The sequence below is a fragment of the Cydia fagiglandana genome, chromosome 23 (assembly GCF_963556715.1).
Source record: "Cydia fagiglandana chromosome 23, ilCydFagi1.1, whole genome shotgun sequence".
Taxonomy (NCBI): domain Eukaryota; kingdom Metazoa; phylum Arthropoda; class Insecta; order Lepidoptera; family Tortricidae; genus Cydia; species Cydia fagiglandana.
Window position 1 is genome coordinate 8,274,820 of NC_085954.1, and position 19,289 is coordinate 8,294,108.

A 19,289-nucleotide genomic window follows, 5' to 3' on the forward strand; every position below is an offset into this window, starting at 1 on the left:
AAAGGTAATAAAATAAATTCGCGATAGACCCGTCTATAAATGTGAGTTAATATATATTCTGGTTTATAGGTTTCGCTTTATAAAAAAATTGCAAATTCGTTGTGTCAATAATCTCAATAACATCCTAAAAATCATAGAGAATGAAAACTATTTAGAAGTGGAATAATATTTTTTTTAATACAGTTGCTCAAAAAGTGCTACTTTACGTAGCTGTTTAGCGTGCGGAAAGTTGGTTATCTCGAACTAGTGCTTTTTACTTTTCCAATTTTTTTAAATTTATATTTGTGCCAATTCACGACTACTTATTGATGAGTGTTAATATTAGTTTCCTTTAAACGTCGTAATCAGCATAAAAACCTACCGTTAATGTAAGAATACGAACAATATTACATATTTCATATTTAATTACTTACCTCTTCATCATTATAACACGTTTATTTTTTAATATTCAATATTGAAAATTCCGTTCTTAATAAGTTGACTGAATGGAACGGAATAGCTGCCAAACGCCCATAGATATAATATACTTAAAGACGACGTCTAACCGAGCTGTCACTGTTACCACTTTTGTTTAGTGTACGATTAACAATGTTTTTCTTATTTTTTCGCAACTGTATTAAAAAACGTCGTTCGATACACGTGCGGAAATGTCATTCTTCACTCGTCCCGAGTCTTGCCACTCGCCTGCGGCTCGTGGCAAGATATCTCGGTACTCGTGAGGTAATGACATACCTTCCGCACTAGCATCGAAATGTACTATTCTTTTTGTATGGACGATAATATGATAATCATATTACCAAGTAACATTTTTAAAACGCAGTCACCCTTCATTATTTAGCATTAAGCACAACAAACACCGTTAAAGTCAATTAATAACGTGATCCTGACCACGATCCATCATTCATAAAACTTAGTGAATAATTCAGAGGCCCATTCTGATTTAACATTTTGATAAGGTTTTGATCGTGTATCTATTGTCAAGACACAATTCACAATGCGTCTGACGTGCACATCTGTGTGTGTGTGTGTGTGTGTGTAGGTATCTACCTAAGTGCGAGCCCGCTAGCATGAGTTGCGTTCTCGCGCGCGAGTCCATACGAGAACGCTAGTGCAGTCCGACTTCCAGTGCAATTCGGTCGCACTAATTAGGGTGAGCTATCGTCAAGATCAGAAAAACGCCAATCGGGAGGATATTCCTCTTAAGCCCTCGTATCCAGATCCGCGTACGAGGAAAAAATAATCACGGCACACGAGAGATTAAATCGCACAGTGCGCGACCATTTAGGTTCTACGGCTCTAGGGTGTGAAGCTGACCGACGCAACGGGGAGCGGTACGGTGATAGAAAGCGGCCGCGCGTTGGCATCATATCCGCATTTTGGAGTTGTCTCATATAATATTTGCATTTCGTGAGCGTTAGTGGTTCACGCCGAATGGTGTAGCCGCGCGCTCTGACTCGACGTCGTATCAAAATAAGATCAAGCCCATATCAAATTGTTATAACGGAATCAGCCCCAGCGTCAATTCGTTAAATAATTCAATATGGTTTGAATAAATTTCCAATTTTACGGAGTGTCAAAGGGCAAAGATGTTTATTATTATTGATGGAATTAATTAACGAAACGAGTTAAGTTTTCCTTATTGACGTAATTAACAAAATGGGACGACATTACGGAAAATTGGATACTCTCACAAATATTGTTATTTCAGAATATCGTTTTAAAGGAGCATTCCACCGTTACGTAATCGACATTTGCGCTATTTTTAGGGTTCCGTACCCAAAGGGTAAAAACGGGACCCTATTACCACTACTAAGACTTCGCTGTCCGTCTGTCTGTCACCAGGCTGTAACTCATGAACCGTGATAGCTTGACAGTTGAAATTTTCATAGATGATGTATTTCTGTTGCCGCTATAACAACAAATACGAAACAGAATAAAATAATATAATAAGTATCATTAATTTGAAATCAAGCTTATCGAAACCGTCACAAATATTGATACTCCGTATATAACTTTTACTTTATTTGATGTGCGAATACTTTTAAAAACGTCTCTCAACTTGAACTATCGTCATAACGTTGTCTAGACGTCGTAACGTTTTTATCCGACTTGTCCACTCAAAAATGAGCTTTGTTGTAATGAGTTTAGGTGCAAAATGCTGTGGCGTAATGTTACAAAGGTCTGAAATCCGCGGATGTCACGTCTTAGCTCTTCTTGGGCACTAAATTGAAGGCTTTTTAGACTAACGAGGGATTATAGAGTAATTTTAGTCTGAGTTAGTGCTACTGAGGAATATTAAGATAAAATTACCATAATAGTATCATTTTTCAAGTATTTTTCTAATATTTTTCTCCGTATATTGTTAACTAAGATTCAAAGAAAATAAAGGGTTTTGTTTAGACGCCCCTTTTTAATGCGCTTTCTGTGTATTTTTTTAACTTTATGGTGCACAATTAAGAATATTTACTTGCCTACTTAAATACGGTAAATTTGTTCTGTAGGTGTTCCGTTCTGGATATCACCAGAATAATAATATTAATCTTAATCAACGGCGAAACGGGAATAAAGTCGTTCAAATTCATTGTACACCAGCTGCAAAAGTGCATATACTCTTTATGAATGAGTTCCATTGGATATGCACTTTTGCAGATCGATGTACATCAACAAGATTTGTAGAAATTATAAACCTTTTTAGGGTTCCGTACCCAAAGGGTAAAACGGGACCTTATTACTAAGACTCTGCTGTCCGTCCGCCCGTCCGTCCGTCCGTCTGTCACCAGGCTGTGTCTCACGAACCGTCATAGCTAGACAGTTGAAATTTTCACAGAGGATGTATTTCTGTTGCCGCTATAACAACAAATACTAAAAACAGAATAAAATAAAGATTTAAGTGGGGTTCCCGTACAACAAACGTGATTTTTGACCGAAGTTAAGCAACGTCGGGCGGGGTCAGTGGGTACTTGGATGGCTGACCGTTTTTTTTTTGCCTTTTCTTGCATTATGGTACGGAACCCTTCGTGCGCGAGTCCGACTCGCACTTGTCCGGTTTTTAATATCCATGTCATAACAGTAAAATCAATAAAACAAACTTTTTGTCCTTCTGTGAAATGAAAGTCGTTGATAAGTTATGTAAAAATAATATTATTAGTATCACAGAAAGTTAATAAAAACTGGAAAAATACCGCCTCCGCTGAGTAAAATAAGTGAAACCTTGTTTATTAAAGTCACTAACTTTTAGCTAAGTTTGAAAATATTCGAGTTGCTTCTCTCCTACCATTTGCTTTCGAAAACATCTTCCTAAAGTCACCCCGGCTTTTGCTGGGTACGCTAGGCAACTGGCCACAAACACTTCATCATCATCATCATATCAGCCTATATACGTCCCACTGCTGAGCACAGGCCTCCTCTCATGCGCGAGAGGGCTTGGGCTATAGTCCCCACGCTAGCCCAATGCGGATTGGGGACTTCACATACACCTTTGAATTTCTTCGCAGATGTATGCAGGTTTCCTCACGATGTTTTCCTTCACCGAAAAGCTAGTGGTAAATATCAAATGATATTTCGTACATAAGTTCCGAAAAACTCATTGGTACGAGCCGGGATTTGAACCCGCGACCTCCGGATTGAACAAACACTTAATTAATCTGAATAAATAGAAATAAAAATGTCAGCAGATACTTTACCATCAAAGGGCATAAAGAATCGTCAGAGAAAGAAAAGTACCTGAAATCAAAAAGAAATTTAAATATGCAATGTCCTCGTTACGTGCGTTATAACAGGCTTCGAAGTATCACGTTTGGGGCGGAGCGGAGCGAAGTATCACGTCAAAAAAATACAACTATAAATGTGTTAAGAACTGTTAAGTACATCAAAAGTAGTGGCCAAAGACTGCGAGGTTTATTAAAAAAGTTACGACTAAAGTGGCAGATGAGCTTAATTAGAAAATTGACCCCTTTCGCCTCCAGTGCTTTTGTGACTTTCGCGACCTTGTTTACTTTTTATCATAACTTTTGAAATTTAAGGACTTAGCTAGTAGAATCGGACCAAAAAAAGTCTCCAGCGGATTTGATAGCCCACGCAGTGCAAGTGTCATTTTAAACGTCAAACTTCTAATTATGACGAATACATAACTCTTACACTGCGTGGGCTCAATCAAATCCGCAGCAGACTTTGTTTGGTACGACTCCTTTCCGTATTAAAAATTTGATAAAAAACTAACTGTTATACAGGATTTTAGGTTGATTCACGCTAGACCGGGCCGGGCCGGAGCTTCCAGCTCGTCGTTTTCTATGGAAAGCACCATGTGATCACCGATCAGCCGTCATAGAAAATGGCACGTCGGAGGCCTCGGCCCGGGCACGGTCCGGTCTAGCGTGAGTCATCCTTTACGCGTCAAAAATATTATTCTTATACTTTTTCCTAATCAGAACAACATACTGAATATTAAACTTAAACGGATTCCTACTATTTTTGCTACATCCTGTATAAACCAAAACTATTTATATTTACCAAATGAAGATGAATGCGGATAAGTTTTTTAAAGTATCTAAATGTTGACCTTGACTGTGTATTTAAGTGTGTACGCATTCCTCCAACCTTACCCGTATATTCCGAAAGACTTACGCCCTGCTGCGATACTAAATGCCTTTGGTACAATACGCCTCAATAGCATAATAATATATTTATACATTCACGCGTCCACTGTTGAGCGATCCATTTTCATACGGCTTGATTCGAATATTAATATACCTACGTAGAATATTAACGTAAATTAACGTGAAGTCACTGTTGACACTGCATGATATATCCGATCCATATCGTATCGTTCGAATCAGGCTAATAAATTAATAATCAATCCGCAACACTCACGAAACTAGTCCCAACCCCCCTCCACCCCGCATTTCGCTTTCGTTTATTATTTGAATTTGAAATCGGTATTCTGCCGCTGTATTTCAATTGTGTTAATTGTCACTCTGCCCCTAATTAGCCCATTTGATTGCAATCAATTTTAACGTTTCAATTTATCGTATCAAGTTGTCAATTTAACGCGGACGTGTTCACAAAATTGTGTGACTATTTTGAATCAGTAAATAAATGAGAGCTTATTATTAGCGAAGGCAAAAGCATTGAGCTACGCCCCTGTAAGTACCACGCGAACATAACGTCGTAAAGGCCGTAAAATTCATGGCGCTTACGCGTTTAGGTCGCGAGATTCACGGTCCGCTTCTATGGTTTGATGTCAAAACAACATCAACTCATGACGCAAAATACTGGTTGTCTGTGCCGGTTCTATACTTCAGTAATAATAATAGTGCAATAGGCAAAATACGTTTTTAGGGTTCCGTACCCAAAGGGTAAAACGGGACCCTATAACTAAGACTTCGCTGTCCGTCCGTCCGTCTGTCCGTCTGTCTGTCACCAGAACCGTGATAGCTAGACAGTTGAAATTTTCACAGATGGTGTATTTCTGTTGCCGCCATAACAACAAATACTAAAAACAAAATAAAATAAAGATTTAAGTGGGGCTCCCATACAGCAAACGTGATTTTTGACCAAAGTTAAGCAACGTCGGGCGTGGTCAGTACTTGGATGGGTGACCGTTTTCTTTTTGCATTTTTTTCCGTTTTTTTTTTGCTTTATGGTACGGAACCCTTCGTGCGCGAGTCCGACTCGCACTTGCCCGGTTTTTATTGTAGGTTATCACATTTAATTTTATGAAAACGTATAAAGAGAAAAACTATGATTAAAGAAGTTATATTACCCGATGGCCTTTGCATTTCCATAATGTAGATCCGCATCCAGAAATCCCACAGCGGTCGAGTTAAATCTTTACATAATTAGTTTGAAAACTAATTAAAGTTGTTCCTTATTTTTCAAACCGATGACTCGGTAGAAAGAAATACGGCATTAACTCTTTTAAAAGCTATTTTTACACTTATTCGTTTTCTTACTTATTTGTTTAAGCCAAAACTTTGTATTTTGGTTTTAAATAACTTAAAAGTGCTTTCTCATTACGGCGTTATCCGCAGATGGTCCAGAACGCAAAATGACTATCAATCAATCAATCAAGCATTTTATTCTATTGTGTTGACTAGTGTGTTGCCTAAATCGCAATTAGTCTACATCGCAAACGGTCTAGAACGCAAAATGCCCACTTTTTATATCATCACATTTTACATAGGTAGGTTAGGTTCGTTAGGTATCTTCAAATGGTCGAAGGCCAAACAGCACAGAATAGGAGCCCTGCGGAAGCGGGGCTCCGTCGACATCGCCATAAAGTTAAGATAAAACGGAAAAAATAATTCGGGGCGGTTTTTTTTTTTCATACAAAAAAATACCGGTATTAATACGTTCTTTTTCGTTCTTTGGTTTATTATTTCATTTTTGATGGGTCAATCTAATAATACGAAGTAGTTATCTACCTAAGTACATGATTCAGTCCTACGGAAGGAGCATAGAATAATTAAAATTATTAGGCTATTTTAGGATTAAACTCGCATGACGCATCACACAGTGCAGAGCGCTGCGTGCTCCAAGTAGACAGCGATCGTGTTTACCTTTAAACTAATGGTTTTGTGATTGCATTGATGTTTACGCTCACTAGCTTAGATTAAGCATAGATTAAGTATCATAGCTAAATTATGCGGTTCTCTTATTTATCGCCGAAAATGGTATGGCCGATTATCACTTCCCAACTCACGTTTGGCGGAATTTTATTTCGCCGAATTTTCATTTCCCAACTTATCAAATGGTTTTTTTTCATTTGCCAACCGCACAGTTACCAACTAACCGTTTGGTCTGTGTTTTATAATGCCAATTTTCAAAATGCCAACTTTCATGTCGTAGAATGTTTTAGTTGGCATAATATACACTTAGTTGTTTATTGTCTACCAATTGTTTCATTTGGTCAGACTGTGCCAAAGGGGGGGGGGGGGGGGGGGGCGTTGTGTAGGAATAAATTTTCTCTAAAATCAAAAATGGCCGAGATATTTGACACGAAAGTTGGGATATTTGACCCGAAAGTTGCTGTGTAATTACGTTTTTTAGGTTGTTGAAAAAAAAATAACCTCGAAGACTAAGGCGGGAGCTTTGCTTCTAACCTAACCATAGTCTTCTAACCTAACCATATCCAAGTCGGCTCTGCCCAGGAAGGTCTTGCTCGCTCGCTCGCTGCCACTGGCTTCAAATATTAAAATATACATTATAAAAAGTCGAACAACTCGGCCATTTTTGATTTTTTGGTATGTATCTTTTTCTTATTTGTAACTTGCCTAATGTATGAAAAGCGAACTGTAGCTTCAACGAAACGTTATTCGTCCAAGAGTTGTTCGACCAAGTGAAAGATTTGACAAATGATAAGTCTCCCAAAAGTTTAGAGGCGTTATAATAATCTGCTTTACAATAATTCTACCAATTGAAACGTTGTCATACAAAAATTTGCTAATCGTTAGTTGTCAAAGTGAAACGTCGGCGAAATGTTGGTTGGCAAATGAAATTCTGCCAAAAATAGTTCTGCGAAAAGGCAGAACACCAAATTATGCATGTTGTTTTCTTTTCTCAAGTAAGTGCATTATTGTTATTCTTTTGAGAAAATAAAGATCTTTAAACCGAAATAAAACCGGTTCCGAGCCCTGCTATATGTTGCTAGGCAGAGTGATGGCAGGTGGACAAAAATGTTAACAGGATGGTGGCCGCTTTCGGATGAAAGAAGTGCCTGGCGTCCGTTGGCTCGTTGGGTGGACGACATTCGGAAGATTGCGGGTCACTGGATGAGATAGCTCAAGACCGGGATAAGTGGCGTACTAGAAGAGAGGCCTATGCTCAACAGTGGGCGATAAAAGGCTGATATGATGATGAGAATCTATATTGGGTACCCACATAATTATATTGCCGTTGCGAGCGGGACAGCAATATGCGCGTGCGATAGAGGGAACAAGTGGGTCAGTATACGAAATTCTTTGTGCCTAAAGTCCTTACTTTATTCCAGATACACATTATATAGATGAACTATTATGATGGGCGGCCTCCTAGCCTAGTCGGTAGTGACCCTGCCTACGAAGCAGGAGGTCCCGGGTTCCAGGATTCGAACCCGTAGGGCCATTTATTTGTGTGTTCATCACAAATAATCTTTCCTGAGTTATGGATGTTTTCTATGTAAGTATATAAGTATTTAAATATATGTGTATATGTCGTCGTCTAGTGCCCACAACACAAGCCTTATTGAGCTTACTGTAGGACTAGGTCGATCTGTGTAAAAATTGTCCTGTAATATTGTATTTATTTTGTTCCCTTGATTAAAACGTACCTAACACAACTCCTTGTCAAGTGAAACCTTTTTTAATTACTACCTAACTTCCTAACCACTTTTTATAGACTTGTACAACTTTTATTTCAGTCTTCATTAACTTCATAATGAAGTTTCTTGGAAAAAACAACCTAATTCTTATTCTTTTGAACAGAGTTTCATAAGAAAATTGATTAAATACGTCTTGTGTTTCAATTTCCTTCGATAGACCAAACGTAATTGTCTTTACTAAAAGCTATGAGAAAATACATGTCTACCGGGTGTGGCCTGTAACACGAGCAAATAATTAAAACATAGATTGTACTCCTCAAACGGTGACACATTTGTTCAACAACTTTTAAAAATTATGAAGTATTTAGACTCCCTATTTTTGACACAAAATAAATATTATCTTCAATGGACGCCATCGCGACGCCATATCATTGTGATTGACGTTGCTTGTCACGCCTTAAACATCGCAAAATATGCAATCCATTGCGTCTTAGAATAAATTTTAAAGTGTATTAAAAATCAAACCCAAAGATTTTTTTTAAAGTCGCTGAACAAATGTTGGTCAGTATGAGGAGTACAGCCTACAGTTTAATTTTTGCTCATATTACAGGCCACACCCGGTATATGTCCAATATTATACGAGTACCTAAATATCAATTTGGGAAACTAATAAAATATTCGTAGGTTTTATTTTCCAATCAAATAAAGTTGCTCATATTGCTGATGTAAGTCTAGTGATGTTATCATTACAAGTGGTCAAACCAATTTACAAATTGGTGACTGACAAGGAAAACTATGCTCATCCTTTTCTTTTGGGTGCTAGTACTAGTGTAAAACAAAGATAGTATGATTCTCTCTGTCTATGATTGAAATAAGATAGTTCTTTGACAAAGTATATATCGTAACTATCATAGACAGGGTTCAGAATTTTTTTTTTCATCACACTTGCTCGGAAAAGATGTATTTACACGTAGGGCTTGCGGGCGGGAAATTGAAATTTTCGCCCTAGGGCGGAAAAAATCTTTTCCGAGCAAGTGTGATGAAAAACACTTATTTACACGTAGGGCTTGCGGGCGGGAAATTGAAATTTTCGCCCTAGGGCGGAAAAGTGTTTTATACAGAAGTTTGTTTTTATTAATTCTCCTTTTTTTCCTTACAAGTGTGATGAAAAACATTGTGTGTGCCACGGGCGGTAAAGAAATTCCGAACTCGTGAACATTTTAAGCCCTCGCTTCGCGTCGGGCTTAAAATTGACACTCGTTCGTAATTTCTTATTTCCCGCCCTTAATACACAAAACCGGTTTCGTTATTCACCCCGGAACGAAAAGTATATAGCTACATACATATACGAGAAAAACACATCCAAATATCAATCAAACAATATGATTTCTTCCCTAGTTTTAATAAATGCCCGAAATAATCGTGCCCCTTTTGAGCGTTTCTTTTATATGGGATAAAAAATATCCCAGAGTTTTTTCTATTGTGTTAGCATATATACTTTGAATGGCGGTAACAAAAGGGAAAATATGAAAATGTATGAGAATTTTAGGTCACTTTTTTTCTCCTATAAGGATTGAAAGGGCTCGCGATCCTAGAATTAACACAAAAGTGGCAACAAATGTCACAATGTTTATTTTTTATTTTTTTATATATATTTTTTTCAATATTTATTTTTTGCCATTTTTATGGTAAAAAATAAAAGAAACGCTGTTATAATATCATGTTAATCACTATTTATAATAATTATCGTTTCTTGTAACCGACATAATCAATATGTACATGCACTTACATAAGGAAAACAGTATCAAATTAATTATCTAATCTAATCAACTTTATTCTATTTGCTGAATCTATTTTTTTATTTAAATCACTTCGTGGAGTAGGTATTTGAGTCATTCTATTTGAAACCTGATAGGTAAAATAACAAATATCACTGTTAATAGGAAATGTTATCGTTTAAAAATAATAAGGCTGAGTCATTCGCACATCCGCCAATTTTACACGTGTGAATTAAATTAATATATTTTGATTTGACATAGGTACGTATTTTATTACTAAGATAAAACAAGCTAATATTGTTCCATAAAATTATCCTATCCTTTATAGGGCAACGGTCTCAAAAAAGAGCACCCTATAACATCATATTTTATATTTTTTTCTTGTTCTCCTTTTTTCTTCGCTTCAGAATTTTTAGCACTATAGACTGGCGATGAAGGCTTGAATTGAGATGTTCTTCAGTCTTGCCCGTTAACGGGTTAAGTGGGTAAATGAGGTTTGTTGAACACTGATTGAAACTTTCACTATTTTCACACATTTACACATTTCATATATTTACGGGAACAATTTTCGATAACAGCTATCGAAACGTCAGAGGTTTTAAAGAATCACTATACCTACGCAATTAACTCCCGTTAAAGTTATTCAGCGCCACTTGCACCATCCCATTAACTCGGGGTTAACCGGTTAAACCTGGAGTTACCATAGTTACCAGTACAATTTTTGGGTTAACGGTTTAACGGGTTAACCCCAAGTTAGTGGGATGGTGCAAGTGGCACTACGAAGGTTTGTTTCCATTTGTTTTCTTCCAATATTATTTTAAGTTTTTTTTGCCGTGTACCGGGCAAAGTGGAGAAGATTGAGCAGGAAAGCGAACAGTGGCGCTCGGGCTGGAAAACGCTAGGTTGAAAAAGAGAAGATTATTATAGTGAAGTTTAAAGCTGTGTTTCGAATTAATTTTATCGAATATTTCGAATTAATCTAAAGCTATGGTTTTCCCCGAAATGTCACTATCTCGTTGACTGATGTTATGTTGCACACATCTGTTTATATATTATCTAGAAATTATCTTCGCATATTTAATGATAATAATTACATTAATCCTCGAAATTATCTGTTTCAATAACATAATGTGCGTACAGGGTTATATTGGCATTTTTTTGTGTATTTATCATGAATATTTTGTTCCTGAGTAATGGATGTTTTCTATGTAAAGTGTATTCATCCTTACTTGTCCTATCATGTAAACAAACACTTCTCAGACATTATGACACTTTTCCCTGGAATTACACAATAATCACCACTTAAAATTTTATTGTATACTTAAAGAAACTTACAAAGTATTGAAATCAACCAAATAACCACTGAAAAATATCATTTCTAATAAGATTTCATCAGTAACCACAGTAACGAACGGATTACCTTGAAAACATCTGTCATTACGATGTCTAGATATTCTATGAATCGTATTGTTGGACACTTTGACGTCACGTTTGTTTACAATGTTTACATGATAAGACACGTAAGGATGTATAATTGTATACACTTTACATTAAAGTGGATACAATTATACCCCACTTGGGTTGGAGTAAGATTGAATTTTGTCCTTTTTTTAGAACATTTAACGCTAGAGACTTGAAAACTGGAGCTATCAAGGTTTGCGTGTTTATGGTTCGCAAGTCTTGAGTTAGACCAAGTGTCTGCAACGATTTTAATAGCACACGCAGTGCAAGTGTTATTTTAAACGCCAAACTACTATGAAATTATGACATTTAAATAACACTTGATAAGAGGATCAGTGTTAAGATCGATATATGCCTTAGTCGAAACTATTAATACTCACGTATTATAACGGATTACATTAATTAATCAGCAGATAAAACAATGCAAGATAATACAATCATTTGGGGTATAAATAGGTAAACCAAGGTTAATGAGTACACAGTCAAGTTTGGAACCATGCGTGTTGCTGTATTACTTCTTGGGGTGGTGGTGGCCGTTTCGGGTAAGCTTTTTATTATACTTACTTACTTACTGCTGTGGCGCAACGACCCGAAGTGGATCTTGGCCTCCGACACCGCCATGCTACTCTGTCCAACGCAGTTTCTGTCCAGTCGACGGCGCCCAGTTCGCTAGGCTAGGGTAAGGTTTTTATTATACCTTGACGATAGCAAACAAGCGTGGGGCAGCCTGTAAGGCTAAGATGGTCGGTTCTTTATCATTATGTCACCAGGCCTGTCACGTTCTAACACCGAGTTCTAACAAAGTAAGTGACGCATGGCATGACAAGTGATGTTAAGTTTAGTTAATTTAAGTGCCAGGATTTGACTCTTAATTTGGCAGAAATCACGGAAGGTCGTGAATCCAAACGTCCTCGGCGCTCAATAGTATCATTAGTAATAGTATTTATAATAGTCTCTACGTTGCTGGATTCGTCAATCTATGCGTCCAAAGTTAAAACGGCCGTTTTTGTTTTGAGTTCCTAGATCGACGAATCCAGCAACATAAAAACTAATTTGATGTATTCAAAAAGTACATAAATAAATAATACAGTACATAGCGGCCCCCTTTTTTAAATATCTATCGTTAAATTTAAATAATTACAATTATTTAGCAGTGGAGCTAGTGAGCACGTTGATAGGCTCTTAAGTAACGCACAAAGCGCCATCTTCAAATGTTGCAGATTAAACTAAAAAGTCTGTAGACCAGACTCCAGTGCGTCCTCGACCCTCGTATTCCTAGGCTTCCAGAAACCTGATGACAGGCTGAAAGGTGCCGTTCCCTTCACCAGCTTTTAAATTCCGCTTCATAATTCTTCATATATACGTCGTCAAAATTTTCACAACTTTTTTTCAAATCTAACTTGAGTGGTTTGGACTCTTAACCTACACCTGATTCATCATCATCATATCAGCCTCTTATCGCCCACTGTTGAGCATAGGTCTCTCCAGTACGCCACTCATCCCGGTCCTGTGAGCCAATCTCATTCAGAAGTGACACACAATCTTCCGAATGTAGTCCATTCAACGAACCAACGGACGCCAGGCACCTGTCGTCTGAAAGCGGCCACCATTCCGTTAACATTTTGGCTCACCTGCCATCACTCGGCCTGGCAACAATGTCCCGCCCAGCTCCATTTTTGTATCCGACGTCTTGCACCTTGGTGCGGTGTCGGATCTCGACATTCCTTACTCGATCTTGAAGTTTGATGCCAAGCATATTACTTGATCTGTACTCGATCTGTACTCTGTATGTATATAGTGCTTGTTGTAATTTATTTCTTCGCTTCGTCCCACATTACAATTGCGCGTGTGGTTATCTTTTTTGTCTTTATGTAGCTATCTTATGTTATTTAATTTAATTCCCTTAGTGTACAGTATAAACTTTCAATTGTGTAAACTTGGCATGATCTCCATGGTCAACTGAGGAACTTTCACATTGACAAAATAAACTTCACCTCTTTAGTTATGTTGTATCAAAGTTGTATTTGAATTTATCACTTTTGCTGTATATATGTTGTCACCGGATATATGTAGTTATAAAAGTTATTTTCATATGAATGAAAGGTAAAAAAATATATATATATATTTATCGCGTTGTACGGCATGGCCATTTTTGTTATTGTCTTGTCAATGTCAAATGTCATTTTCAGCTACTGCCATAGACAGTAGTCAAGATGGCGCCGGTCGCTGCTGCAAAGGCTGCGTTCAGCTTATGATAGGGCCGTGTCGTACGGCTGCGTTCGTGGCCCACAAATGGTCTCGCCGGAAGATCAGCGCTGGCCCTCGGGTCAGTATTATGCTGAGGCGAGCCCATTTCGTGGTAAACTTTAACGCTTTCCAACTTTATTAATATTTGTAGTTTTTAGTTATACTCTTGTATGTAATCTTAGTTTTAAGTTTATCACGAATAAAATGCTTGATTCTGATTGATTCTGATTCTGATATTCCGGCGTATTATGGACGGCTTTATCCATCTTAATCCACGTGATAAAATAACTGTCACTTTTTAATACCATGGGAGAAAGTGACGGACACCGTTTCATCACGCCGTCACGTAGACAAGAACGACCATCATATGCGTACTCATTACAATTCTAAAATCTTTGAATATTTCAGCCTTACCCCGGACAGAACCCCCCAGCCAAAGGATTGTGGGAGGGTCTGTGACCACTATCGAAAACTACCCGTACCATGCTGGGTTGCTGTCGACGTGGGATTTGAACTGGTTCAGCCAGAGTTGCGGAGGCACCATCCTGAACAACAGATCTATTCTTACCGCGGCCCATTGCTTCTGGTTAGTACTTATTTATTAAAACTTTATTGCACATTAAAAAATAAGTACGGACTTTAGCATCCAATAAATAATAGTACTAGGTACCAACAGAAGTTTCACTCTCTAACAAAACTCTATTACGACGTCCGTACCGTAGCGTTGCGCGGCAACTAATATGGCCAGACACCAAAATTGGTGTGGGCCGCATGTACCTGTAGCGAGGCGATGAAATCGTGGTGTGAGCCACGCCTGCTTTAAGGCATTAGTGTTGGTGTGAATGTTTTACTTAGTGGGTGAATGATAAGATGAGGTCTCTTTATACCTCTCGGTATAGAGCAAAAAGATATGCTACGCGTCAGCGCTTTCTTGGGGTCACCCAGGAGATGGGAAAAGGGCAAGCGAATGATGATGGGTAGTGGTGGTGGTGGGTGGTAGTCCAATAGGTAGTTTTTTTATTTATTTTTATTCTCGATAGGAAATGTCGTTAGTTAGTTTAAATTTAATTTTAAATCTTTATCTGGAAGGCTCTTCGGCCTTCCCCCCTATTTAATATAGCTTTATTTGCTCAGTGCTTTACAATATCTTATCTTAGATAGGTTGCATTTTTGATTGCACTGATCCCTGCTGGGTGCAAGTCTCATCTTTACCCTTCCATTCCACTCTGTTTTTTGCTGTTTCCATCCAGTTCTTTCTAGCTAGACTGATGTCGTCTGCCCATCGTTTTTGAGGTTTTCCTCGACCTCTTATTCCCCTTGGACCTGACCATTCTGTTACCTTTAAGGTGCACCTTCCGTCCAAAAACATTCCCCCCTAAGAGCTCATCAATTTTATTCATCCGATTCATGATTAAGAAACAATTGACTTTCCAGTCGGGCTAGCACATGATTGGCGCGACAGTATCTCGCCGCAAGAAAGATTACCCGTCCCTCCTTAATTAATACAGTTAGATAATGACGGGTAGCCTATCTCGCGGCGAGATACTGTCGCGCCCATCATGTGCTTGGCCTACAGGTATTTCACCGCCGCCAACCACTTCCGCGTCCGCGTCAGTTCCACCTTCGCGAAAAGCGTCGGCGTCGTCCACACTGTCAGGCTTTTCGGCTTTTTCCCTTAAAATCACGTCAATATTATTCATCTGATGCATGCTAAAGAAACAGTTGACTTTCCAGGTACTACACCGCCGCCAACCGCTTCCGCGTCCGCATCGGTTCCACCTGGGCTAACAGCGGCGGCGTCGTCCACACCGTCTCTCAGAACATTCTCCACCCCAGCTTCAACCGCAACACCCTGGACAGTGACGTCGCTATCGTCCGTCTCGCCTCCGTTATCACTTTCAACAACCAGGCCCGCGCGGGTTCTATCGCTGGCGCTAATTACAATGTCGCTGATAATCAGGCGGTTTGGGCGACAGGATGGGGTGCTACAGCGGTAAGAGAAAACAAAATATTAATTTGCTAGTTCAATTGTGCTGCTTTTTTTTTAAATTACTGCCTCCTAGAGTTAGACCAAGAAAAGTCTACAGCGTCTTCGATAGCCCACACAATGAAAGTGTTATTATAAACGTCAAACTTCTATGAAATATATTCTATGAAAATTCTATGAAATTATGCGTGGGCGATTAAAATCGCTGCAGACTTTTCTTGGTCTAACTGTACATTATGTGCGCCTCTTTCTTAATTATTATAACCATTTGATTTATTGTTATGGAAATTCCTCTATGAAGACATTATAGTAGTTCTGTGAGCTGCAGACCTCGAGAGTATAATTTAAAACTGAATAAATCTATTCGGTCATCATAAACCTGTTCACCAAATTTCGAGAATCGGTTGAGAATTGCGACCTGTAAAGTGTCTTTTTATGGAACTTGCTAACTATGTAAACAAACCGCCATATTGAAATTGTCTCTGAATGATGAATTTACAAGTGACTTTTGTTTACATAGTTAGCAAGTTCCATAGAATGACATTTTAGAGGAGAACATTCGGATATACGAAAGCATTTTAATGCTTTGTTTTGCTCATCAACTTGAACGCGATAAAGTCCCGTTTTATAATTTAATACTTAATGTGTAAATATTGTGACAGTTTAAATCATTCATTCATTATCCCTTTATTCTCTTCAGTTCAACGGTCCTGCCTCCGAGCAACTCCGTCACGTCCAGATCTGGACTGTAAACCAATCGGTCTGCGTGGCTCGCTACAACGAGCTCCGCCTGGTCGTGACCGACAACATGCTGTGTTCCGGCTGGTTGGACGTCGGCGGCCGTGACCAGTGCCAGGGCGACTCTGGCGGCCCTCTCATCCACAATGGTGTCGTTGTTGGTGTCTGCTCTTGGGGACATCAGTGCGCCGTTGCCAGGTATCCTGGCGTTAACGCTAGGGTGTCCAGGTTTACTGCCTGGATCACGGCCAATGCCTAAGAATTATAGAATAAAACTATGTAAATACAGATTCTGATTTTACGAATGAGCAATAAATACGTTGACTGCCAACATCATATTTTTTATTCCAATGTGAGAATTATATAAGATTTGACTAAGTGTGCGGAAGCGTTAATAGTATAGCATAATATACAGGGCGTCCCACGGCGATGCCACATGGAGGGAAAGTACCTTAAATATCATAGATAGCATATTTTACTGAAAGAAGACTTCATTTTATTTTTAAAACTTAGTTAAATTGCATTCATACTTTTTTAATTTTTTTTGAAAAAAAATGTATGGAAAAAAATTATCGCGTCATTGGAGGAAAAGTACCTTAATTATTGTAAATGAACATCTTACTGAAAGAAGACATTATTTGGATTTAAAAAAACAAGTTGAATTGCATTTTAAATAATTTCATGGTTAAACCGGGAATCGAACCCGCTACACGAGAAAAAAAAATACCTTGTAGCTTTGTCATACCGATCGAAAGGCTTCAATGTGAGAATTATTTTTTTGGTACAAGGTATTTTTTTTTCTCGTGTAGCGGGTTCGATTCCCGGTTTAACCATGAAATTATTTAAAATGCAATTCAACTTGTTTTTTTAAATCGAAATAATGTGTTCTTTCAGTAAGATGTTCATTTACAATAATTAAGGTACTTTTCCTCCAATGACGCGATAATTTTTTTCCATACATTTTTTTTCAAAAAAAATAAAAAAAATATGAATGCAACTTTACTAAGTTTTAAAAATAAAATGAAGTCTTCTTTCAGCAAAATATTCTATCTATGATATTTAAGGTACTTTCCCTCCATGTGGCATCGCCGTGGGACGCCCTGTATATCCTTGCAAATCTGATTTTAAACGTAGGTACCTGAATTGAGTAATAAAAACATACACTGCCATATTCTTTTTTATTAAAAAAAATGAAATTCGCCACTCGTTGCGAATTTCCTATTTTTCGCACTTGTATCGTTAATAGTAATTACCATCAATGCATTTTTTAGGACATTATTAAACAAGTTTAATAAAAACAGTTCTGAACTCAGTTCTGAATGAAGATCAATATAGGTACTTTTGAAACATAAAGGACATAGAATACGAAGCGAATACATACGATAGCGACCTAATTGTGTGGGAGAGGCCGAAGTCAAGATAACAGATTACTATGCAATAATTATTTGATAACGAATGTTTGAGCCCCTTTTACACTGTCCGATTTGATAATTGTCATTTCAGGGGCCTAGTCAAATAAAAGATAATTTATTCGAGACGATCACAAAACAGATGACAATCGTTCATACACAAAAATTGCAATCGAAACTTAAATAATGTATGGAAACGATGACTATTTTCGTGTGCCAAATTTGTGTCGGATTATATGAAAGGGTACTAATTGGGTTTTTACTTGGGCATACAATTTTATCATAATAGATAACAATATTATGGTTTGATAAAGATAGTATTTACCATTAGAAATCGCGCGACAACTATTTACTCAAGCGTCGTGACAATGGTTAGGCATCTCGGGGTTTTGGTGATATTTTCTTTGATTGGGGGCCTTGTTTTGGGTAAGTATTAGCTTTTATGTGCACGTAATGAGTATAGCTCAACACGTAATGAGTAGTGTTCATAAGAAAGTAGCTCAATTTGAGCAGCAGCGTCTGGAAGACCTATGCTAAGTGTCATATCCGCAAGACGCGACCTACACATACACCCGCAACTCGACTGGACAACTCCATTGCGCATCGTCTGACCGTATCTTCAAGACAAAGTTTGGTTTTGCGAGCCACATTAGGGCATTTCATAATCCGGATAAGAATTGTTGATGGAGTCGCCATTGCCGGATACGGCAAGGAAGAAAATGTGTGTGTGTGTGTGTGTGAATGAGTATAGCTACCTTTTTCTCTGATTCACTTTGATAAAGTGGTTTTTAACCATTGAAATATTATGAATGAAACTTACTCTGGAGTGCTCTCGACAATTAGGATTGTTCATTTTTTTTCTAATGTTCTATTTCGAAAACCATTTCGAGATATAAGGTTTTTAAACAGTTTCCGACATTTGCTGCGATATAATAATTGAGGATTGAAGATATTTCAACAAATATCCTTATGACCTTAGTTTGACCTTCTCCTGGGCTGAATGTAAAGTCATTGCATAATAAAAGTTATCGAACCATAGTAAATAAATCCGTCACTCACGTATTGTCAAAGTTATCATTGTCATCGATTGTCATGGATTGTCATAACAAAATTTTTCAGTTAAACCGCTGCGCTTGTTTGTTACAATTTGATTTATAATTAATACCTAAACAGTAGACTTCATTGCTTAATAATATATCAAAAACCTTGTTCCCATGTGTGGGAATGATTCACAAAAATAATAGTTCGAATCCACGAAGACCTACGACGTGAAAGATGGTGCCGTGAATTAAACTTGGAATACCTACCTACTTCACGTGTTACACACAGTATTGCTGTGAGAATCACGTCGATGTAAGTATAAAATTAATATT

At 37.9% G+C, this 19,289-nt stretch overlaps 2 protein-coding genes across 2 annotated transcripts in view; one reads left to right on the forward strand and one right to left on the reverse strand.

Annotated features, from left to right (window-relative positions):
- Window positions 1-19,289, reverse strand: part of LOC134675935 (sex peptide receptor) — a 389,420-nt gene that overhangs the window by 175,513 nt on the left and 194,618 nt on the right. The window lies entirely within an intron of this gene.
- Window positions 12,013-16,766, forward strand: LOC134675787 (trypsin CFT-1-like). Its single transcript, XM_063534088.1, has 4 exons — window positions 12,013-12,077; window positions 14,191-14,368; window positions 15,517-15,775; window positions 16,470-16,766. The coding sequence occupies exons 1-4, from the start codon at window positions 12,032-12,034 to the stop codon at window positions 16,764-16,766; spliced, it is 780 nt and encodes a 259-aa protein (XP_063390158.1). The 5' UTR covers window positions 12,013-12,031.